This window comes from Hemibagrus wyckioides, linkage group LG15 (genome assembly GCF_019097595.1).
Source record: "Hemibagrus wyckioides isolate EC202008001 linkage group LG15, SWU_Hwy_1.0, whole genome shotgun sequence".
NCBI classification, from domain to species: domain Eukaryota; kingdom Metazoa; phylum Chordata; class Actinopteri; order Siluriformes; family Bagridae; genus Hemibagrus; species Hemibagrus wyckioides.
In genome coordinates, this window is record NC_080724.1 from 4,274,574 (window position 1) to 4,299,718 (window position 25,145).

General features: G+C 38.2%; 1 protein-coding gene across 4 annotated transcripts in view; it reads right to left on the bottom strand.

Moving 5' to 3' along the window:
- Window positions 1-4,332: 4,332 nt before the first annotated feature.
- The window catches only part of chl1a (cell adhesion molecule L1-like a), a 38,762-nt gene continuing 17,949 nt past the window's right edge, over window positions 4,333-25,145 (bottom strand). For 3 of the 4 annotated variants that reach the window (XM_058409916.1, XM_058409919.1, XM_058409918.1), the window contains exons 10-26: window positions 24,757-24,891; window positions 21,781-21,921; window positions 20,296-20,407; window positions 19,484-19,650; window positions 19,224-19,389; window positions 18,817-18,941; window positions 18,338-18,439; window positions 17,996-18,193; window positions 17,673-17,743; window positions 16,946-17,168; window positions 16,187-16,302; window positions 15,615-15,819; window positions 14,977-15,099; window positions 14,484-14,663; window positions 11,698-11,829; window positions 7,547-7,619; window positions 4,333-5,468 (exon numbers count right to left, since the gene is read on the bottom strand). In XM_058409916.1, coding sequence (XP_058265899.1) covers window positions 5,282-5,468; window positions 7,547-7,619; window positions 11,698-11,829; window positions 14,484-14,663; window positions 14,977-15,099; window positions 15,615-15,819; window positions 16,187-16,302; window positions 16,946-17,168; window positions 17,673-17,743; window positions 17,996-18,193; window positions 18,338-18,439; window positions 18,817-18,941; window positions 19,224-19,389; window positions 19,484-19,650; window positions 20,296-20,407; window positions 21,781-21,921; window positions 24,757-24,891 — 2,456 coding nt within the window. In that variant the 3' untranslated portion in view covers window positions 4,333-5,281. The remainder of the gene's footprint in view (window positions 5,469-7,546; window positions 7,620-11,697; window positions 11,830-14,483; window positions 14,664-14,976; window positions 15,100-15,614; window positions 15,820-16,186; window positions 16,303-16,945; window positions 17,169-17,672; window positions 17,744-17,995; window positions 18,194-18,337; window positions 18,440-18,816; window positions 18,942-19,223; window positions 19,390-19,483; window positions 19,651-20,295; window positions 20,408-21,780; window positions 21,922-24,756; window positions 24,892-25,145) is intronic. The other variant, XM_058409920.1, reaches the window with a different exon arrangement.

The window sequence follows — 25,145 nt, forward strand, 5'->3', positions numbered from 1 at the left end:
GCTCTCCTTCATTACCGCTCATTCTTTCTGACTTTTCCTCCAATTCACAACTAGTGATGCATTCTTAAAAGTATTCGGTTTACCTTGAATTTAGCTGTGTCAGACATCAACAGCTAGACACGAAAAATGTGTCCAGCAAGTTATTCACATTCATTTTTTGAGTGTGAGAATTAAAAAGGCATTCTGGCAACCGTGAATTGAATAGAAAAATGCGATTTTTGCCAAATTGAACAGTATAGCATTCAAAGAAGTATTTAAAAGTGAAGCCACAATGTGCTGAGTATCAGTAATTCAGGGACAGTTCATTCTCTTTTAATCCTATGCCTACGGTCGACATTCTCCACTACCTTCAAACCAAGCCAGGTGATCTTCAAGCAGGTCTGATTGGCAAAAAAAAAAAATAAAGGCCTTTTCTCAGATTCTTTCTCCACCTGACAGATGCTCGGTTCATTTCATGGCTTTATCTGTCAGGAAAACAACAGATCTTTCCATTGCACTGACTTTAACACCTCATTTACACTTTGATCCTCTTGCAATGAGGCTTCATAGATCTTTGCCCTGACCCCTTCGTCTAGCCATTTAATCTATTCAGAGTCTACACCTGTCTTTGATCGTGTTTGGTAGAAACAAAAGATAAATAGTCATATTATGCTGAACACATTTGTACTGAGTTTTAATTAAACAGTGATATATAATTACCATTCCCTCTAAATTCAGTAAGAATGCTGAGAAGACGTTGCTGTAAACCGCAAACAGAGCAAAGATGTGTCCGAGAGAGACAGGAACATGGCTTTGAGGACACACGTGCAGGAGAGCTTTTAATTAGACTGATCCTAAATCATTAAGCAAAGAGACAGGTCAGCAGGTGAGATTAATCCTGACACATGAGGTAAACAAGACAGGGGTGGAGACAAGACATGAATCAAAACAAAACACAACGTACACAAAGCAATGAAAGCATGGAACAGAAGTGGAAGTGAGTGCCGTAGTGCACTCGGCATGAGGGGAAGATTCATGATAATATGTTACCATGATACTTTGCTGGTCAGCTCACTTTATTTCCTATGCAGCAATTTATGGAACTTTATACTGTAGTCCACTGTTGAATCCACATGTTTTTTCAAAAGCATGATGGGAGATGTGACTTCCAAAATTACTAAAATGACAGTGCCATTGGATTCCCATGTGGTTCACTCCCGGAGCAGTTTCTTTTCCTTTCTGGTGCTCCACTTTTGACATGGCCAAACATGGCTGTTCAGGGTGGTATGACAAGTTTCATATTGGAAACACAGAATGATGGTCAATTCAGCAGTTTTGTGGCTGGTCCAGCTTTTAGGTGACCTCACTGATTTGGGACAGATGTACCTGGGGTTTAATTTCTTATAAACCTGTGGTTGTTAAAAGTCTTTGTTAGCAACTCTGCCAGACTCTGTGTCCCAAATCATAGTGAGGGATTTCTCCTCAGTGCCGTTCAGAGTTCTCCTTTTTTGTCTCTGCCACTTGTTTTTAGATGTTGCTGGATGCTTTCCCACACCTACTCACTCCCCGAAAAGCAGTCATTCACTGCTGATAAGTCAGTGGATATAAAGTAAAGGCTTAGCATTTCAGGTGGACAGTGAAGGCTGTTCCCAAGGCTGATGGTTCCCAAGCACACACTCAAACTGGATTAGCTGAGTGGCTAAGTGTTGCAGTTTGAGTTTTGGCCATTTTATGTTCATGGTAGGAACTGGGCCAAATTCTCCTGGCACAAAATATTCTTTGGAACCCTCTTCACCTGGGCGGTATACCGAGGTTAAACTGATACTTCCTCCCAGTTTGCCCATAAAGCTTGTCCAAACTCAAGAGGTGAACTGAGGGCCTCTGTGACTGTCTCTGCCCTCTGGAATCCCAAGATCCTGGAACACATGAAGAGAGGCTTAGTTGTGGCAAAGACTGTGGGCCAGCCAGGCAGTGGAATGAGGTGTAGTGATCAGAATCAATGGTGAAACTTCTCCCCTATATGAACAGCTCATTCTATGTGAGACGCTGGAGATCCTGGCAGACATGGTGCTCATGAGTCTTAAAGGAATGGGTAGAAGATCAGAATATTGTAATGTATGTGATAACGTATTTCCCCAGCATGTTGAGTTCATGGACAGACATGAATATGACCTGACAATATAAAGGCTGGAACATGACTACCACCCTTAAATGGAGGCTTATATGCCACCTAAAGTAAGTGACGGGGCCCCCTGCTGGGTTCATGTTCTCTTGTGTTTAGCAAGGTTTATTGCTCTTCAGAGAAAGCAATTTAAGAATGGCTAAAAGAAGATTTATACTGCTATGACTCATGGATTATCACTGTGACTGACCAGTATTTGAGGAGAAAGGCATGAGTGGGGATGTCATATCAAAAGATGGATAACAGTGATATAGAAATGATCACAATATCTGTATATAAAATTTGCAAATTTGCGTAATGTGTTATCGATGTCAGTTGTTGACATTTGTTCAATATATAAGCCATACAGTCTTTCATGAAATACATGAATAGTTATGTACATTATAGAGACTGTTTAAACACTGTTTACATGCTGTTTTGAACACCACAATTCAATGCTGCTACCACCTGCTGCTATTATTCAAGTGTATGTATGTTTACAAGAACCCTCTCATTGTTCAAAATCCTCTTATTTTGCACAAATGCTAAATTACATAATGTATATTGGTCGGCGCTGTTTTGTGTATCTGTCCTGTAGTGTTTTGTTTTGTATTGTATTGTCTTTTGTCTTTTGTCTTGCACTGTTTGCACTAGGTTGTACACGCACTTTATGTGGCTGGGACAACTTACTTTCAGTCCTTATGTCTGTGCTGTTTATGTAGCTCTGTGTTGTTTTCTGTAGCACCAGGGTCCTGGAGAAACGTTTCATTTGGCTGTGTGCTGCGTCTGCTATACATGGTTGAAATGCCAATAAAAGCTTCTTACATGCAAGCAATCAATATCACACAAGCAAGAGTGTACAGCTGTGATTAGGCCATAGACATAAGGTTGAAGGCCTGACTTTTCAGAAAAATTGTGGTTAAAGATTTTGTTCATTTTGCTCCATTGTGTGTCTCTTACCATGCAACAAACAGACTGTAGTAATGGTTTCAACATAATGAACTACTGCAAGAAATGGAAAATCTACCAGTGTTATACTGCATACCAGTATTTTTAGAACATTGCTTGTCCAATCAAATAAATGGAACAGAACTGTTAGTAATTAGACAACAGTTAGTTCTAGTTCACTAATCTGATTTGAAGAGCAACGTTCCAAGCGTGCTTATATTTAGTACAACTGGGAAGTTTCACTGTTTATATCACGCCACATCCACGTAACATTTTAATAATAGAAACATTTACAATGCTAGACTTAGAAACATCATCAGAAGATGTTTTGTTATTAACATAGCTGTTATAGCTGTTTGACTTAAAATATGGAAACTCATCAGCTGAAATAGGAAGGGAAGCCAATCTGACTGGCTGTACCTTTAAAATGAATGTACAAATCAATACATGTCCAGCCAGCAGCAAACTAGCCAGCTAGCTGGCAGGCTATCCGTTCTTTAGCCAATATTTACTTTTTTGTAAGAGTAAACAAAACCTTTGGCTTTATAGTGTCTGAAAGGTCAGTTAATGAATATTAAGTTTTATATAAAAGCAAAATGGCACTCACGCTGGTGCATTTATACTGAATATTGTCCCTGCTGTGACTATCCGCAGCCTCGTGCCTATGGCTGAAAATCACAGCCATGCTGATATTCAGTAAAAACACACTCTTGCTCATGTGATATTGCTTAACGATATCACAGTGTGGTAGAACACATGTAGTTCTGGTTGTAATATGAATGATATTAATGTGCTCATTCTAATACATCATTGTTTTTATAGTAACAGCTCATATACAGGGATATAATGACAAGCCTATTGTGTGTGTGTGTGTGTGTGTGTGTGTCTTTGTGTGTGATAGTGTATAAGAGCATGGCCTGTCATGTTATTCTTTACACAATAAGTTAATATAGGTTATTATGTTTAGATTGCACAATATGTGATGAAGACCCAATTATGTAATAAAAGACAGCAGTGAGGCAGTGAGAGTCAGACAGAGAGACAGTAATTATTATAAAATTTGTGCCTTGATATACATACAAAACCTAAGTGCTGTTTTATGCTAGTGGGGGACAATTTTCCACACTGAGTTGAATTCAGAGCTCCCAGCTAGATTTTGGTGTGCACACTGTTCACCATTTGATTGGAAGAATAATTAGCACCACAAAAACTAGAACAAGGAATTACTTTTCAAAGCAGAGATCTCAGAGACAATGTGTGTTTTTATTTTATTAGGGACTTTTTTGAAAGAGTTTAGGCAGACTGTTCCACTGTATATTTACATCACTGTTATATCAACGTATCTGTAAAACAAACATTACATTTTATGAAAATAAGTATGCACATAAAGCAAAATACAGGATCAGGTTAGACCCACATCTCTCCAAAATCTTGCGCAGGGGTGACTAGAGATTCTTGCCTGGCTATTATGGCAGGAGATCACTGTATATGTAAGTGGTTGGCAACAATAATGCAAATAATTCAAAAATAATCACGCAGTATCTAGTCTTCCTTTTGTCTATGCATGTATACTCTTTAATATTCTATGACTTCAGTATGGACAGTATGACAGTACTTTCTGTACAAGTAAAAAAAAAAAAAAGAATGTTCAAACATACAAAAATATATATTCACTGTAAACAAAAGAAACGAAAACTGCATACATTATGTACAGAAAAACTCGGTAAAAGATATTTTTTAGAAATAAAATAGAGGTAGGCATAAGCTGCAATACAAGATAAGTGCCAAGCATGTTTTGAAGTTCATGTATTGAAGAGGAATGGATTTTTCCGGAATGGCAATAATCTCTAGGAATTCTGTGCTCTTTAAGAATAATCGGCAAACTGCACCTGCATGCATAATTTATGTAAATAAGAAAATACCATGCAAAAACAAAAGTGTGGGTTATCACTTTATTTTAACCCTTTTAGCCCTGGCAGTATCTATTGTAACTGAAATGTGTCAGATTTTAGCATTAATGTAAGAACCAGAAGAAGAAACTTAGTTTGTCATGATATTAAGCTTGCGTGTTCCACAGTGTTTACTACATGACCATTCAGACACACTCAGATCCTTAATATACATCCATTTGCATTCTTTAAATTACACACAGCCTCTCACTCATTTTTATAGTCTAAAAGAAGAAACAGCAAATCAAACTGTGAACTCCATGGATAACCTTTGTTTGTAGCCAACATATTCACCGATAAAAGATCCATCCTCACTGAACTCGCAGTCCTCGTTCCCGTAGTCATCTGAGCTGTCCATGCTGCTGTTGTCTTCTTTGATGTCTCCCACTAGCATAGGCCGACTGTTCTTAAGAGGCTTTTCATCACTGTCGCTGTAATAAAAAACAAAACAAAATGACTAGCTTTACCTGAGGAAGCTGAGAGAAAAGGTTAATAAGAAGGAGACAAAAGAGGTCAGGATGGAGTCACCGTTTTGCCTCTAATTGCAAACTGCAAATGACAACAGCTTCAAAGGACAAAAGTTTATAGTGCATCCTCAGAGACAGAGTGCTAAACAATGCGAGGAACAGTGTGTGTAAACAAACAACCTGTTTGGGCTTCTTTACCTCATTGAGGAACACACTGAGAAAAAGCCGTAAGTGGACAATGAATCTCACTGAATACTAGATTCAAACACTGTATTGAACAGACAATGTGTTTAAAACAGACCCACAAAAAGATAAATAGAAGGAACACTATTTTAAACATTGCAAAAAAGATTGCGACTGGAGATATAAAATATAGGGAGGTTTTTTCTTTTCACAGCTGTACATTAATATTGAGTTTGGGGGTGAGTATGAAGCTTACAGAACAAAGAGAAAGTCCTTTAGGAGATGTAGTATTAATAGGAAAGATGAGGGACTTGTGATACAACAACGTTTCTCAGACTGCAATGATGACATTTAAACATAAGGAATTTAAAGGAAGTAAAAGGTTAATTAAGGATGATTTGCATCAGTGGATGGTTCGAGTAAACAGAAAGCTCCAAAAGTGGTGGAAAAAGTATTGAGATTTTTTGTTCTTTTGGGGTCGCCACCGCAGATCATCTGGTCCGCATATTTTGATTTTGGCAACGTTTTAATACCGGATGCCCTTCCTGAAGCAACCCTCCCCTTTTATCCAGGCTTGGAACCGGCACTGAGAGTGAGGGTTAGCTCCCTGCCCAGGAATCAAACCCGGGCCGCAGCAATGAGAGCATGGGATCCTGCCTCTACAATTAAAAGCCCTGCACTTAAAACCTTACTTAAAGTATTATCAGCAAAATGTACTTAAACTCTCAAAGTAAACATACTCATTGTTCAGTAAAATTATCCCTGCCAGCGCTTTACTATTATATATCATGCATTTGGATTAATATTACTAATGCATTAATGTTTGAGCTGATTTGAACTTCCTTATACATTGTTTGGTAGTTCCATTTCCAGCAATACATCATATTCTATAAGATCGTCACATGACATCATCATTGCTGTCCTGTGAGAACCACATATCTCAGAATCCAACTTTTCATGAGCTCAGATGTTTTCAGCTTTGGGAAAATGTATTTTCTAGCTAGTCCAAGGAGAGGTGGGTTAAATAGATTGTTCAGATTAAGAAGTACAGTAACAAAGATACTGTATTTGATTGTACACTGTATATAATTCCATACCACATACACTATATTGCCAAACGTTTTGGGACATCTGCCTTCACATGCATAAGAATGTAAAATGGAGGTGGCCCGCCCTTTGCAGCTATAAGAGCTTCAACTCTTCTGGGAAGGCTTTCCACAAGGTTAGGAGTGTGTTTATGGGAATTTTTGACCATTATTCTAGAAGCGCATTTGTACGAGAAGGCCTGGCTCACAGTCTCCGCTCTAATTCATCCCAAAGGTGTTCTATCGGGTTGAGGTCAGGACTCTGTGCAGGCCAGTCGAGTTCCTCCACACCAAACTCACTCATCCATGTCTTTATGGACCTTGGTTTGTGCACTGATGTGCAGTCATGTTGGAACAGGAAGGGGTCATCCCCAAACTGTTCCCACAAAGTTGGAAGCATGAAATTGTCCAAAATGTCTTGGTATGCTGAAGCATTAAGAGTTCATTTCAATGGAACTAAGGGGCCGAGCCCAACCCCTGAAAAACTACACCTGAATTCAATGATTTGGAGGGGTGTCCCAAAACCTTTGGCAATATAGTGTATATTATTTTCACTAGACTCTTTCTTGGTACCTACATCTACAGAACAAACACGCACACATATACACAGATTTGCACAACATACTGCTTCACTTGCCATGCTTTCTGTGTGGATCCAAATAAGTGCCAAAATTGTAAGGTTTGCTTGCAGGAGAGAAAGACACGGTGTTATGAACACTCATTTATACAAAAGCCTCACATTAGCATCCAACCACATCAAAGAGTATCATTTACCTGTATTCACAAGAAGTCTCATCATTCATGCCTTTAGGCTCCAGATGTGGTCTCATGTCTTCCTTCTCTTTCACTGCAGAATGAAGAATTAAAAAAAGAATCAATGAACTGCTTTCATCAAAAAAAAAACACCTTTATATTTCACAGTAAAAAACACTGATGCTTTTCTTTGAGTTATATTCATATGCAACTGTGTTGAGAATAAGACTAATGTTTTACACTGTGAGATGAATAATGAAAGAAGGATCCAAGGACATTGATTACCTTGAACATTGAATATGTAAGAGTCCAGCATTTTGTAGGAAGCAGAAACACGTATTAGAATATCAATGACAGCTATAGCAACATAAATAAATGCTGAAGTTTATATGTAGTGTCCAAGAAGGTACTTTAAGGAAAACTCCCAAATGTTAGCTCACAGAAAGTGGTGTCAGTGGCACCTTACTCTATTCTAAATATTCCTTGCGAATCAGTATGTTGGTACTAGAACACGCTTTTATTCGCCACAAATACAAAATAGAACGGTGAAATTATTTCCCTTGCATATCCCAGCTTGTTAGGAAGATTCGGACAGACATTAAACCATGCCCCTGAAGCAGGGAAGGTTAAGGGCCTTGCACAAGGGTACAACAGTAGCAGCTTGGTATTGCTAAAGCTTAAAACCTTGACCTTCTGATCAGTAACCTAGTGCCTTAACCATTGAACCACCGCATAAACAGGGAACTGGCTGCAAAGAGAGTACGTTTGCAAATGCAACACTCAAATCACTGTGTACTGTAACAAAAACAGCATCTCTATATACAAAAGATCTTTTCTTTTCTATCATAATGTATTACATTACTGAACAACGAACAATCCGAATAGTATGCATCTAACATTTAACACTCCCTCACACACTTCACATCAAATTTTTGATACAGTAGTCTGTAATAGCAGTTCAGTTTTTTTTTTACTCCATGGTTTGCATCTTTTTCTTATGTATTTAAGCTTCTGCCGTTCTTTTTACGTCTTCCATTTCCAACCAAAAAGGGTTTTCTTTTTTCTTCCATTTTGGCCTGTTTCTACCTTCACATTTACTTCCGGATTTGTCAAATGAAAAAGATGAAATTTGCAACTCATCTCCGCAGGCATCCGAGTGAAACCTTCCCATATTAATGGACATAGTGAGTGAATGTGACTGAGAAATAAGACATGGCATGAATCTATGCAAACCTATTTCCAATCAGGGAGAGATGAGATGAAGGAACTAGCTATGATTGGTTCCACTTTGGGAGAGGTGTTAAAACACCTATAAGCAGATTAACATTCACCTTCTGACTAGCTCTGCTTCAAATCTGTCTCTGACTGCAGCTGCGACTTCTACAAAATATCCATCTTCCTTGCTGGCTTAGCTTTAACAATTGCTTTAATGGCAAGTCCTCACAATGGTGTGGTTATGTGCTACAATGGTCACTGTATTTCACCCATCAAAAAGTAGTTTCACTTAATAACAAAGCATCAGAATGGGCTGCTGAAGTCTATGTATGAATGATTCCTGACTCTATTCAGAATGTGCTTGATCAAACTTGGGAAAAAAATGTGGGTGGAGAATGAATCTTCACTGATAGCCGTTTCTACACCTTTGCGGCAGCCAGTCGTTGGAATGATGAGTGGATCTGGTCTACATGAAGGTGCCGTGATGGCATGTAAGCCTCGACTCTCTCATTAGTATCTCTATCTTATTTTGCTATCGTGTTTTATCCAAGATGTCCATGTGACCATTTCCACACAAAACTTAAAGACAACTCTGGAAGGCATTCAAGATCCGAGAAAGAATCGTAAGATGCCATTTCAGCTGATGAGAAGTGCATTCAGACCAGGGTAATCTCTCATCCTTCTTCCTTTTCCAAAAAGCAGATTCTAGTACTCATAACATTATATCACAGGAACCAGTGACTCTCTCCATTCCAGCTCTCTTGGTTGCAGCAGCTATCTTGATGGCAGCAGACCTCATCAGCCAACTGCAGATTCTGACAGCTTCCATGTAATGACTGTTTTATCCATTCATGCATTCAATTTTAATGAAACTGGATACACATCTTTCATCACACTGCAGGACTGACCTCACCATCAAATTATTATAGGGTACTACACCACCAAAAATGTACCCTTTGTCAAAAGAGAAGATTCAGGTGGGCTTGAGGCCTTAATATGGACATTCTCTCCATATCCTTTGAATAACTATAATTTCTTTATACACCTCCACCTCATACAAGAGAGAGATGAATGGAAGACCTTCTGTAATGCTATAAGGACTGGTTAATGTTTCTTCAGTGTTTCAAGCATTTATCAATTTTATGTTCTGTGACATAGTAAGTAATAGTATATTACTATATTGGTGACATCTTGATACCCGATGCTTCTCTGACCAAATGTATCCAGCAGGTTCTGAGACACGTACTTGATTATCAGTTTTACATGAAGGCAGAAAAGTGTATTTTCTAATAGATTTCAATCTCATTGACACTACTGACAGTCAAAGGGTCAAGGTGCATGAGCACAAGGGGGCAGCAGTGATTGACTGGCTTAAACCATATACAGTCAAAGAACTGCAGCATTTTATTGAAGCTTCTATTGCCACTTCAGCAGGAACTTGAGCTATATTGGGCTCCCCTCACATCTCTGATCAAAGGAGGTGAAAACTAAACTCATCTGGAATTCTCAGACCACAGAGGCTTTCACTCAAAAAAAAGAGATGTAGATCAGCTCTAATTCTCATGCATCCTGACTCTAAGCTCCTTTTCATGCTGAAGGTGGATGCCTCAAACATGGGAGTAGGAACCATTCTGTCTCAATGATAAAGCAATTCTGTCACAAACATCTCCTGTAGACAAAGATATACATAGTATTTATGACCTACCTAAGTATTTATGGCCTAGGCAAACAAGACTTTCTGACTCTCAAATTGCCACTGAAGAAGTGGACAGATTGGCTTGAGAGGACCTTGCATCTCTTTCTAGCCCTGATGGATCACTGGGAATATCCAGTCAAGAGCTTGACCCCTTGTTAGGGCAAGTGGTCTTTGTTTTTTTCACAGTTCAATATTACTATCTCTTTTCGTTCATGCTCCATGAATGGGAAAGCTGACAGCCTTTAAATAACTCATGAAAAGGAACCTGCCAAAGTTGAGAAGGGTTTCATCATACCAGATTCATGTATCCTAGCTCCAGCACCCCTGAGACCTCAACAAAGAAATTGGACATGCCCTGGAGACAGAGAATAATTGCCCAGAAGGTGAAGGTATGTCACACAACAAATATGAGACAGAGTCTTAGTATGGGCTCACATAGTACTAGCCAGTGGACACCCAGCTATTTCCTGCACTATCCAAATATTAAGACAGAGGCCCTGGTGAACTTTTCTGACCCAAGATGCTATTATGTGAACTCTTGCAGCATATGTGCAGCTACTAAATGTCCTTGATCTCATCCAACAGAAAAGCTCAAGCTATTACCCGTACCACACCAGCCACATTTTGCCATGTGCTTTTACTAAAAACAAACCAATAACCTGTAAGATAAGGATAAAAAATTCTTGATCAGTCTATCTATAATAGTCATTTAGGTTTCTTTAATGGCAAAGTCACAAAAGCCAATAAACCTTTGACAAACCTTATAAAGGGTTCCGGCAGTATTTAAAAACATGTATGGTCATTAATGTGTTATAAAGATCCTAATGTGGACACTCAACTCTCCGTCTGCATTCTGTAATAAGTAAATAACCCAAGAACCTTACAATATAAAGTATTATTGCGTTCCAGAGTTGTCTTTTTCAGGAATTTAAGAAAGCCATGTGGAGTTTTTTTCCTCCAAAACATTCCTAAAATAGCACAAGTAAATATAATTAAAAAGTAAACCACTGCCAATGACTAGTTTCATGGGGAAAAAGTCACATTTTGTGGGCACAGAAAACCCAAAAGATGATGAAATATTTAGTGTTTTGTGCACAGTATCGTGTGTGTTTGTGTGTACATGAGATGAAAGCTGAGAGAAAGAGCCTTAGGCATGCAGCTTGGATGAAGAAAAGTACAAAGCTGTTTTATCTTATTTCGACTGACACTCCTGGTAATGCAAACAGTGAGTGTAGTACTTCTGGAATCAACACCCTCATACCTGCATACATTCCACCTTTGTTCTTGGTCACAAAGCAGGCAATTAGTGCTACCAAAGTGAGCAGTGCCACGGCACACATGATTCCGATGAACCAGCTGTTAGTAGAAAAACTCCCATATGCGCCTGTTGCACCTGCGAATACATAAATTAATCAGCATTAGTTCACAGGCTAACAGATCGTTTCTATAGTATAGAAAGTAGTATGGAAGTATAATAGTGCCAAAGCCCATAGACAAACCTAATTACAAACTTTTTTTTTTTTTTACAGCTACTAGTTTCCCCAGTGCAAACTATGTCAAGACTTTGTTTTTTCAGTTACCTTACATTTATTGTTTTTTAGAAGCACTTTACACACTATGCGTTGCCACAAAGCAGTGTAAGAGATTCAGATGTAGATTTCTACCTCTAATGATGACAATATAAAAAAGAAATCCATATGACAACATGAGGAAAAAAACCTCATGTGGGAATCTATCCTCTTGTGGGTGACACTAGATAGTAAGCTTATAAATCATTACTCTTCTGCAGTTACATATTCTAAAAACAAACATTATAAAGTGTGTTAAAATTATGTTCAGGGTGAGCATTACAGTCTGAAACTGTTCTCATAATTCTTTGGTACACGTCTACAGTACCCGAGGGTATTATCCACCGAAGAAAGGGTAAGGCTTAAGACTGATTTTGGAAGTGTATTCTGTATAGGACTATTCACAGCAGCAGACAGTCAAGTGGTGAATCTCCACGCAGAAGTATTAGGATGAATCAGGCACGACCGGATGGTGAAAGGAGTTCGCAGTAGAAATGTGTCAGGACCAGGCAACAGGATTACATGAACGATACCATTTAAAATGGATTAACTTACTTTTTTGGCCTTCAAGCTTCAGGCAATAACTCATAGTGAGAAAGTGATTTTGTTTTGAGAGATTTATCAGGAATCAAAAATTGAAATATCTCAGTTAGATCTCACTTCCATTTGAAATGATGTGCCCTCTGGATCAGGAACTCTCTGTATTCAGTTGCCTTTTCTTCAATTCTGATCAGTCCTTTCCTGCCACTAAGAAGCAATACTATGATACCAATACTATGATGCTGTCAGCACTGTGCTTCACAGTAAGCGAGTAGAGAGTTAGCAGTACGTGGTTTGTGCACTTAGAGTTCAGCCTTAACCGTCCATTAAGTGCCCGCCATATGCTTTTTACTCAGGAGTGGCTTCTATCCAGCCACTTTACCAATAAAGGCCTGAATTTATGATATGGTTGTCCTTTAAAGAAAGTTATTCTATCTCTGTAGAGGACATCTGAAGCTCTCTTGTAGTGGCCATTGGTTTCTTTTGTCACCTCACTGACCAAGCCCCTTCTAGTCTGGGTAATACGTTTAGTACTGACTTTAGCTAAAGTCCTGATGATTCCAAACTTATTCCAACATGATGGAGCCCAGTGAGCTTCTTGAAAATGTTCAAAGCATTACAAATGGTTTTATACCTTTGCCCAGATCTATATCTCAACATAGTTTAATCGTGGGGGTCTACAGAGAGTTCCTTGTGCTTGTAAATGTGAAATGTGGTTTATTATACACACAGATTTGTGCTTTTGTAAATCTAGTCAACTGAATTGTCACCAGACAAATTCCAACATTTCATGATAATCAAAGCAAACAGGTGCTTGCAAGCTACACATTTGTTAAACTTTCTAAAAAATCTCTTTTTTATCATTACTTTGTACAGATTAATGGCCAAAATGTAATTTACTTTAAATTAAACCTATATTCAACAAAATGCGAAGGGGTCTGTAACCAATTAAAGTAAGGCAAAACCCGTAGATAGCATACCGTTTTTGGCTACATCTGTTAGATTAATGAAAAGTACCTCAAAATTGTATCCAGATTTCTGAGTAACAGAGAGAATTGTTGCTATAAATTATATATGGGTGATTTATATAGACATATCTGGGATGCCTCTGAATTCATTCATGGGTAATACTTATTATCCTGTCTTACTTTTTTAGCTTCTGTTAAGCTAAGTACTTTAAATCCCCGATCAGTTAAAGTTTCATCTACAATAAGCCTCAGATGTGAGGGAGCTAATATTTAGCAGATAAGATCAGAGATCGGTTGCTGTATGAATTTTCAATTATGTTTAGCTCTTCAGCTCCGAGTCTCAAGAAAGTAAAATCTGATGCCTCAACACAGCTAGCAGATTAGAGAAAAAGATTTCGTCTTTTGTCTCGCCCTAACTCTGGATTGTCATTGATTATCTAGACCCTGTCACAATGGGTTACAAGAACAATACTTTCCCAAGTGTGATGGATACAGCTCTGCTGTAAAATGTAAGACTTGCCCTCAAATGTCACCCAATCTATAAACCTTCGTTGTTTTTGGAACACCACTTGGGCATCTAGCAGGTCAGGGATTAAGCCAGAGCATATCACAGCATTGGGCATTGCCTTCATGAATTTACACATCTCTGCAGTTTTGCCTTTTATCACCTCTAAGTAACAAGGGCGTAAATCATTAGTATCTACATGGTCCTCTGTTATACAAAGGTCTTAGTGAATCCTGTGCATTTGTGTTGCTTAGAGTTGCTAGGCATATCAGTCTTTTAATATTGTGTGCAAATGTTTGTGTAAGCTAAACTGAAGTTTTGTGGATAAACGTTTCAGAAATCTTTAAAATGAAGTTAAATTAAAAACTACATTGTGTTTTTGTACCTTGCCTCCTGGCCTGCACACATCTGGCCCAGACTCTAGTCTAGTCTAATCGTTGTGTGTAACTCTGCAGGAGAAACTTACGTGCTGAAGTAGCCGTTAAACTCTCTTCACTGACAGCTGGTCCACAGCCCACATGTGTACAAGCACTCAGATCAAACTTGTAGTAGCTGGCTGTCTCCAGATCATGTAGAACCCACTGTGTAGTGTCTGGTCCACTGATGTTTACTCTGTATACTTCACCAACATCCACTGTACCATTGTCTGAAATAAGTCAGATAACAATGGGTTTGTTTGTGCATATTTTCATTTAAACAAAAAAATGTTCTATGTTGTACAGGTCTTAGCTTTCTCAGTAAAATCAGGCAAGATTTCAAATAATTAGGTCCTTTCTGCTTAAATTAAAGCAACTTAACTTCAGTCTTCACGAATAACTTTTGATCTGTTCGAGAGTGTTTTCTAGAAATTTGCAAACTGGTCAAAATGTAGCTAGTGTTAGTAACTCCAACCCTCTAACTAACTGCTGGCAAGCCATCAGACTGTTTGTTGGAAAAGAAACAAAATAATACTGGCATACATATCTGGTACTGCAGATTGTATCCTGTGAGGACACCATTGGCCTCAAGTGGTGGAGCCCACACCAGTGTGATGGAGTTATCCTGAGGATTTGTTGCTCTGAGTATAGGAGGCCTTTCAGGAACTGTGCACAACGAATATCTTACAGTTACATTACTTTATAAAAGGATGAGACCCAAATTTTTCATTATTTTGTTTTATAGCAACACAATTACTAATTTAAAATGTACGTATATGTAAATTTTATAAAAGTAACTAAAATAATGATATTGAACATAATTTCCTTTTTCATATACAGACAAATTATTGCTGTGCTATTTACCACACATATTTTAAATGGCTAAATTTAATACTATGGCTGTAATTTCACTCAGGATTGCCTTGGTTTATGTTCATACTACTAATTCAATCTACTAATGAAGAAATTTGTTTACTGTAAGAAATGGAATATTTTTTATGTTATCTATTATGAATTATGTTTTTTTTTTAAATCTGACCACACTGAGTGTGTGTGTGTGTGATATATATATATATATATTTAAAATATGCCATTTTGAACAAAACACCATAAAGGTTAAACCCATTTGCAGCCCAATGTGAAGCTCTAGTTATAATGTAAGTGATGCAACTAGTGCTTGCCTCCCTGCGGTGTTGTGAAGGTGATCGGCTTGCTGCTGGGACCATTGCCCTTCCTGTTAAAGACATTGACAGTGAGGCGATATTGGGAGAAAGGTTTCAGCCCAGGCACTATGGTGTCCGTGTGATTGCCTGGGAGGATCAGAAACTGCTTCTCAGCATGAATTTCTGTAGAAGTCAACAGGCTTTTTGTTCTCCGCAAATGCACCTGAAAGAGAGAGACAAAAAAATGGAAATAAGGAAAGGAAGGAAGAGAAAGTGTGTGTGTGGGGTGGGGGGTTGGGGACACATATTTTAATCATTTGACACAACTTCATATTATTGTATAATGATTTGTGAAACGTTGCCACAATTTCCAGTAGCCTACTTCACTTCCGTTAGATTTTCTTGCCTTTCACCTTAATTTTAACATTAACTTCACACATTGTAGAAGTGTTACTTTTAATAGTGTAGAATACCAATATTTCAACACTCAGAGGAAAGAGAGAACATAAAATGATTGTCTATTTATAAGGGGATTCCTTGTAGAAAAATGATGTTTCTCTTCAGACCCTATCTAAAAGATGGACACTCACATTGTAACCTTCAAGATGGCCCCTGAGCTGGGCTTGTTGGACAGGAGACCATTTGACCCGCAGCAGCGTGGAGTTCAATACCTCTACACGCACATTCTCAGGAGCTGCGCCTGGCACTGGTGAAGAAAAGATAGCGTTAACCTTTATAAGGCTTTAGAAGTAGGCATGCAGATGATTGAGAGAGAAATACATTTACATTCATATGCTATAACTAGCTACTACTGAGGATATGGGTTATAGTACAAACAGGCAACACATACACAGTGAGTTTTATTGTAGTTTACACACTGTTTTGTTTTGTTTACATGGGCTTGGTTTTTCACATCGACAGTCACTCTAATTATGTTAATGACAGAATGTCCCAAATGGTATCAGTAAGCTCAGGCATAAGCCAGTCTTACTGCAAATAATCCGTAAAATAAAAAGCTACAGTACATAACATTTCTTGCTGACAAAGTAATGTACATTTCTGTAACTTCACCTTTAATTATTCTTCTTTAGCCATCAACATCACTTCAATAATTACACCAGAGAAGGGAAATCTACAAAACTCCATTCTCAATGAGCTGCTTAAACTCAATATTTTGCAAAAAAAAAAAAATGTTATAGGAAAAGAAGCCACAGAGGATCTGCTACAGAGGTTTCACGGTCAGAAAAGATTCAATGAACTACAATTAGCTCTGCTACAGAATGAATGTTATAGATCCACCACTATTTGGAAACATTAAACATTTAATAGCATAGCAGTATTTTACTCACTGTCTTCTCCAGAAAATCCAGTCACCACGCTGGGTTCCAGTGCCCAACCATAATCGTTATAGGCGTGGATCTTAACTTCATAAGGAACATATGTCGGGGTATCTGTCACAATAAAGGAATGCCTCTTGAGAATCTTCTCTGTCCAGCTTTCCTCAACACCCATCTGCCTGTAGCTAAGCCTATACTCTAGGCCAGGTCCATTGTGTTCAATTGGATTCAAAGGCTAAAATATAAAGACAGTGAAAGCAGCAGTTATCAAAGTGGAGTTGCACATCCTTCTGATAATTGAAACTTTGGGTGATTTCACTAGAATGGTGTCATACAAAGCTACTTAAATTTACATTACTGGAAAGGAATGTGCTGAAAAGTTACAAAGGTCAAGGTAAGGCATATATAAGTAGCAATATTAATGGTACTGCTTCAAGAGAAAATTCCTATAAATTTGCATGAAATCAGGTTGCTCCTGATTTCATGGGGCAAAAAAAAACTGTTTTCAAACTTCTCAACACACCTGTTAAAGTATATACTTAATATACACAGATGTTTGGCGACGGCCCACATATGTGGTCATGATCAGACATCCATACCTTTGACCGTATAGTGTAGATGAATTCACATTTACTCATATTTTCAGACCTCATTAATGAGGATTTTATACAGTATATTTATTTTGCAGTACAACTGCAGTATACTTATAATATATCAACAGCAATGTCAAGTTTGTTACCTCCCAGGTAATGTCCATCTGATGAGGTGAATGACCAACAATCGTTACATTTTCCGGATTCCTATCTGGGGCTGTTAAGGAGGAATTCTGAATTAATAAAATGTGTCTTAAATATAAAAAAAATATGTACATATATTATTGTGAAAGCACTTTTCAAGGACTTTCGTGGTCTGCCGTCATTTGAACCCTTGTCTAAACATGCATAAACATCCCCTGAATAAATCTAAAAAATATAAAAAGAAAAGGTCAAGGTAGCAAGGTTCAGGGAGACCAACTGCTATAGCATGAAACATGAAATAAAAACTTAGTGGGTTTTTTTTTACCAGCAGGAGGAGTTTTATATCTCTCGGACGGTTTACTGGGATGACCTCTGCCAATGGCATTGACAGCACTGACTCTGAACTGGTAGTTAATGTGTCCATATAATGAGAGAGGAGCAGAGTTCTTTTGGCCAGATACTCGCAGCAGTGGCCTCCATTCGCCTGGGTCCCAGTGGTTCTCCTCAAATTCAATGATGTATTCTGTTCAATAATAAAATAATCAGTAGTCATTAATTACATTGAATATTTTACACACATTGTTCAACAGCATGCAGTGGTGAACCTTTTTGTTTGTTTTTTTTTTTTAGATATGTATTAAGTGTAAGCTCTCAACATGTGCATTACCTGTTATAGGGCTTTTATGGTCCTCGGTAGGCATCCAGTGAAGCTCCACACTACGAGCTCGCAGATCTGATAATGTTAAGTTTACTGGAGGGTCAGGAACATCTACAGTGCACCATACATATAAAAAGTGTACATTATTGTCATCAAACTAACCAGCAGTTTGCGTTTTATGACATTTGAATAGCATGACAGCATGAATAAATGTTTTTAATATGTTATTGACAACAAACCAAGAATTATGGTTAATTATGAATAAATTATGTATTACGAATTATGTTTACTGTGGTACCAGCTTTCAACAAATTAGAATGAAAAATTGTTGAATTCTATTAAAGACTAATTCCGTACAGAAATTTCTTGGAGTGTGTTAACCTTCTGTTGATGCATCATCATTAGCATACAACACTACATATTATATGGACAATCATTAATTATATTCCAAAATGATTATTTATTAAAGCTAATGATAAATAACATACCTAGCACAGTTACATATGCAGATGCTGTATCTTGGTCGAGAGACGTTCTAGCAATACATGTGTACATCCCTTTATCTGTGTGGCTCACATTGTTGATCTGCAATATGGCCTTATCATTGTAGAAGCTGTTGATATGACAAAATATTCTTCAGTAATATAACTGGGGGGGGGGAAAGCCTGCAGTCCTCATAGCAGCTCAGTATTCTTCAGTTTTCGAAGATGTGCAATTTCAGTCATGATGTTTTGCTTACAGATGTGAATGCAGTTTTATCTTACTTCTAATCAAAACAATGATTGACTTAAAATATTTTTTCAGTCTCTAGACAATGATAGCACGTACACTTATTAAAAATGTTGTTGACTTGCCGTAATTATCTAATAATTTACAGTTAAGCTATGCTGCCCACCTTGAATCATCAGTGTAGTTGGAATCTATCTCTTTCCCATCCTTCTGCCAGAGAATTTGTAGCTCATCAGTGAATGACTGATCATACTGCACCTTGCACAGAAGCTCTGCCATGCTCCCTCTCTTGACTTTTATATCTTGAGGAGGGGTCACGATTTTGGTTGGTTCTATCAGTCACAAACAATATATTTCACTGACCATAATCTCAAATTAAAAATAAGCAGTGTAGTTCAACCAGTTTAGTTCAAGAACATCACTGACCTTTTATATGAAGATGTGCATTAATGCTGGAGCTGCCTTCTGAGTTGTTAACAAAACAAAAATATTTTCCTGTGTCTTCTAACTCAGTTGTGTGAATCTGCAGGGAACCATTTTCATGGAGAATGAACCGTTTTCCTACCACAGAACCTTCAAGGCCTTCTTTTCTCCTACAGAATGAACAACAGTGTTAATTGCTGTATCTGTATCTACATCACACATTTGTCACCCAAATGAGGATGGGTTCCCTTTTGAGTCTGGTTCCTCTCAAGGTTTCTTCCTCATATCATCTAAGGGACTTTTTCCTTGCCACAATCGCCTCAGTCACCTCAGGCTTGCTCAATTGGGATAACATCTAGGACTGTCTGTCTGTTTATATGTTTGTTGTTTTCTTATGTTGTTTCTCATGTAAAGCTGCTTTGAGACAATGCTCTTTGTTAAAAGCGCTATACAAAAATAAATTGAATTGAATTGAATTGAATTAACCAATCATTAACTAAAGCGCTAGACCTGAATCTGGTTACTATTAATGTGGCTTTATATATTAATTCTAACCATGAATACCTGAGAAAAAATATTACATTATTGCATTATTAATTATGTAAAACATCATAAACATGTGTACGCTTCCAACGTTGTGTACTTCCTACAGTTAGGGCTATTACAGTGAGGCTATAATACACTGATACACTGTCTTAAGATCAGTGCTGGGTTGCAGTTAAACATAAACAATTTGCAAGTTCTTATCTTCGTTGGTCAATATGTCATTTAAGCAGACAAAAGAATCATTTCCAAGAAGCATTTTCAAAACTGACCAGTGGATATCAGCAGGTGGAGAACTAAACACTTTGCAGTCCAGGATGACACTCTTCCCATACACAGCGCCATACTTTAGAGAATTCTGTGTCAAGATCAAAGGAGGAATATCTAGGGGAAAAAATCAAGACGAATTAGTTATTTATAAAACGTTAAAAAACATTTCCAGGTAACAGTCATTTTCAGTAAACAACAAACAAAAAACAAAAACAACAAAAGTATATAACGTATACACACGTTTGCACACACAGGCACGCACGCACACACACACACACACACACACACACACACTGAACTCTCAAATCTGCAAACAGTTCAGTTGTATTTAGACAATAGAAACATTGACTAATCATTTATCCTAGTTTAATTAATGGAATTAGCCTATGAATGGACCTTTAAATGGACCTTCCTTTTTCAAATCTTTATATATATTAAGTTTGGTCCGTGGTAAAGGGTACTGTTTGGGAAGAATTACCCTCAGATTGGCAATTACTGGGGTAAGATGAAGACCAAGAAAATAAAAAATACTCTAAAATATAACGAATCAATGAGATTTCAATATACAATATTACAGACATAAACATAGTCTATATTTATGAATTTAGCTTTGCTTTTAGCATTGCTGGCCTACTCATGAATAAACTGAGTTGGGTGTATCTCCTTCCGCCTGTCAGTGAATTATCGATTTCCTCTAACAGGAAACAGAATGTTACTAAACATCAGTGACTGTAAAAGGTACTCTGCCAAACTCAAAAGTTTGCAGCTGACATCATCCAGATGAGTCCAGCTGCAATGTAGTATGTCATGTGGTACGACTGTGTGACGCTAACAACTTGGTGCTGAACTATTAGAAAACCGCCAATGATTTCAGAAGAAAGTGTCTGGCACCCTGCTTCCCATGGAAATAAATTGTTCGATGGTCGGCAATGCAGAGTCACAAAAAATCTTTGACACTGTCTTTCAGTAGGATCTCACAAGGGACAGAAACTTTACAGCAATCACAAAGTGGGCTCTTCAGCATTTGTACTTCCTAACATGGCTACTGGGTTGCGGGGTGTCTATCCCACAAGACTTGGGGCACAAGGCATAAATCTAGATTTAGATTAGATAAATTTACCGCATTTGGTCATACGTCCTTATCCAAATAGACTTACATTTTATTTAATTTTTTAATACAACTGAGCAATTGGGGGTTAAGGGCCTTGCTCAAGGGCCCAGCAGTCTCTTATTATTTGCTTAATTTCTGTTCTGTATTGCTTTATTGCTATATAATATTGTAAGTGTAATATAGTCTTATTTAGTTTAAAATAGTTATTAATAAAAAAGGAATTTCTTTTATATAAAATAATCAGGCAGTGGAGCTTTGGCGGAGTGCCTGAAGTTATTGGTTGGGTAGATGGTAAACTTGGGAAAACTGTTGAAAATGGGTAGTTTTTTTACAAAGATAGTTATAGAATTATAATTCTGTTCCATACACAACTTACTCATGACCATGATGTTGGCATTGTTCAGCAAAGTGCCATGTTTGTTGGAGGCCTGACATTGATATACGGCACTATTATTTTCTTGTGTGTTGTACAGGATTAGTGTGTCATGTAGCACTGTGATATTGGATGAGGGCAATGCTGAAAAAGAAAAAGAAACAAAAGATTGTTCTGGTCAATTCTTAACAACAATGTTGTGTGCATAAACAAATCGAATACACTGTGTAACTGTAAATCCCACCACAAATCAGGGTCTTGCACTGATTATTATTAAGCACCAAACACCACATTAATTTATTAATCAATTAACAGTGCATTTACAATAACCTTAAACATAAATGACGAGATCACAGTCAGACAGTGGCACTGTAGTTAATAACGTGAAATCATACAAGAAGTCAATGACACTCAAGAAAAATGTACTGTACAAGGTCAAAACTGCATGTAACTGAGCCACACACATCTGCTCTAGTCAAGCACGCATTCCACATGCAAAGGTTCTTGGTTAACTCTGGGGAAAGTCTGTAATTATGTCTGCGGTCTGAAATCTGATGTGTGTAATTTGTCAATTATATACTGTATAATTCTCACTCTGCACATTTAACTTAACACAACTCGGAATATGACCCAACCTCATTCACAGCAGGTACATCATTTGGCTGCCTTAAATTGGTTGGCTAAGGAGGCTGTGATGTCCCATTTTACCGTTTTATCCATTGTACCGTTATTTCTGACTCTTCTATGCCATATTTGTCTTCCTCTATTTACTCCACAGTTCTGTGTTTCTGCAGCATTCTTTATCCATTGCCAACAGATACCACTTTGTGGATCAATACCTTGTTGTGATGGAGGGGCCTGTGCACTACTAATGTGTACCTCAGTGCCTGAATTATCCCTCAGGGCTATGTCATATGCATCTTAATGCTCCCAGTAAACCCATTCTTAGTGAACAGACCCGAGGGATGAGTTCAGACAAAGAGTCAACCTAATGACCCTCATGAAAGGTACTAAAAGGACAAATTGCACCCCACCCAGATTACGTTTATTTGTGGTGCTTTGTGATTAAAGGAGTTGGAGCCCAGGCTCCAGGACTTTGTTATTTCAGGTATGATATCAAGAGAGATGACACTGAAGTACAATGAAATCACTGTCATTCTCACAACACTGGAGAACAGTTGCAAGTGCAGAATAATAAAACTGGCGGAGGGGGTGGGGGGGTGGGGGGGGGCTGAGAGCAAAACAAGAACATGACGTGAAAACAAGCAATAGGAAACGTATGTGGCATCCAAACAAAAGAGACACCAAACAGGTGTAAACAGCAAATGACTGGAATAACAGAAGAAGATGTTCAAAATCCATGGCAGGGTGAACGGCTAGCAGTGAATAATTCATGATGGATCCAACTGTTATTTTCAGGGAACCAGTAGGAGATGACTTTTGCTTTGTGATATGGCACATTATCATACTAGAAGTAGCCATTATTAGATTGGTAAATAAGATACAGTTACAGAGGTAAATATATAAGATGGCCAAGTAGTTACAGCAATCAAATGGTGCTCAACTTTTATTAAGCATTCTGAACTGTCCATGGGTTTGTGCTGCTAGTGCCAAATTCTGACCTAACCATTTCTTATTTTGCTGCAAGGTCAAGATTTATCAATCCAGGCAATGTTTTTCCAATCTTCAACTCATTCCAGTCATCCTCTTCCCACTGTATTCTCGGATTCCTTGTTTTTGACTGGCAGACTGGTTGTAGCCATGAGATTTAATGTGGTGTGCATTCTAAGATGTTTATTTCTGCTCGGCATAGTAAAGAATGTTTTTTGAGATACCGAAGCCTTCTTGTGAACTCGACCAGGCTGGCCATTCTCCTCTGACTTCTCTTATCAACAAGAGATTTGTTGGCACACTCTGGGTAACATCCCCCCCACACCAGATCATTCTGTGTAAACTCTACAGACTGTGGTGTGTGAAAATCCCAGGAGATCAAAAGATGTCTGTCTGGCACCACCGACGATGCAACATTTTCTCCCATTCTGATGTCTGATGTGAACATTATCTAAAACTCTTGAAATCTGTCTGCATGATGTTAAGCATTGTGCTGCCTCCGCATGAGACTTTCTCTCAGTTCAAACCAGTCTGGTCATTCTATTCTAATGCGTATTCTAAAGTGTTGAAGACAACATATCATTAACATTAAAACTCTGATCCATAGAGCCTCCATTTTGAAAATGCTTGCAGTGTGGCACGGCACCTTATTCTGCTGAAAGGTGCCACTGCTATTAGGGAATACAGTTGTTCTTTGTCTACAACAGTATTTAGGTGGGTGATATGTTCAAAGTAACATCCACATGAATACCAGAACCTGAGTTTTACTAGCAGAAAATCGCCCAGAGCATCACACTGCCTCCTCCAGCTTGCCTTCTTCACCAGATAAGCAACACATGAAAGAAAAATATGATCAGCTCTGTCCACCTGCCTCCCTTGCTCCATGATCCAGTTCTAATGCTCACATGCCCATTGTAGGCACTTTCAGCAGGGTACAGGGGTCAGCATGCATACTCTGACCGTTCTTCAGCTTCCCAGCTGAACAGCTGATGCACTGTTTTCTACTGTACTGTACCATGATACACTGTATTTGCTACAGTAGCTCTTCTGTGGGATTTGACCAAACAGGGTTGCCTTCACTCCCCACACACATCAGTTAGCCTTGGATGCCCATGACCAGTTGCCGGGTTCACAGCTGTCATTCTTTGGACCACTTTTGGTAGATACTAACCACAGCATCCTGGGAATACTCCCACAAGACCTGCTGTGTTGGATATGTACTGACCCAGTTGTTTCGCAATCACAATTTGGCCCTTGTCAGAGAGGCCCGTATAATTAACATTGTGAGATCATAGTATACTATGAGTCATTTTGCATATGTATTCTGAATGTATTTGAGTATGTGTTCAGTTACCTTAGAGAACTTACCTTGGAGAGTTTCACCATTCCTCATCCAGGTGATTGCGGGTGGTGGCTTTCCAGAAGCTTGGCATTTAATTTCTACTTTTGATCCAATTGCCAGTACCTTACTTTTTATTGGCTCTTGCACCCAGTGTGGTGGCTCTAGGAAAACAGAACAGTGATTACGAAAATATCCAGACTTAAGCATTATTTTTACTTTCTGTGAACTCACACAGTAGTTCTTGTTATACTAGAAACAGCAGGTGATTATTAAATTATAACTTAACCCTCTTATTCATATTGGGGTCCACCTGAAATTAAGTGGAAGAATGTTGAAAATAAAATGATTATATCCACATTTAACCTATTTATTTAGACCACTGATCACTAATAAACATTTTTAAATGAATGAAAGG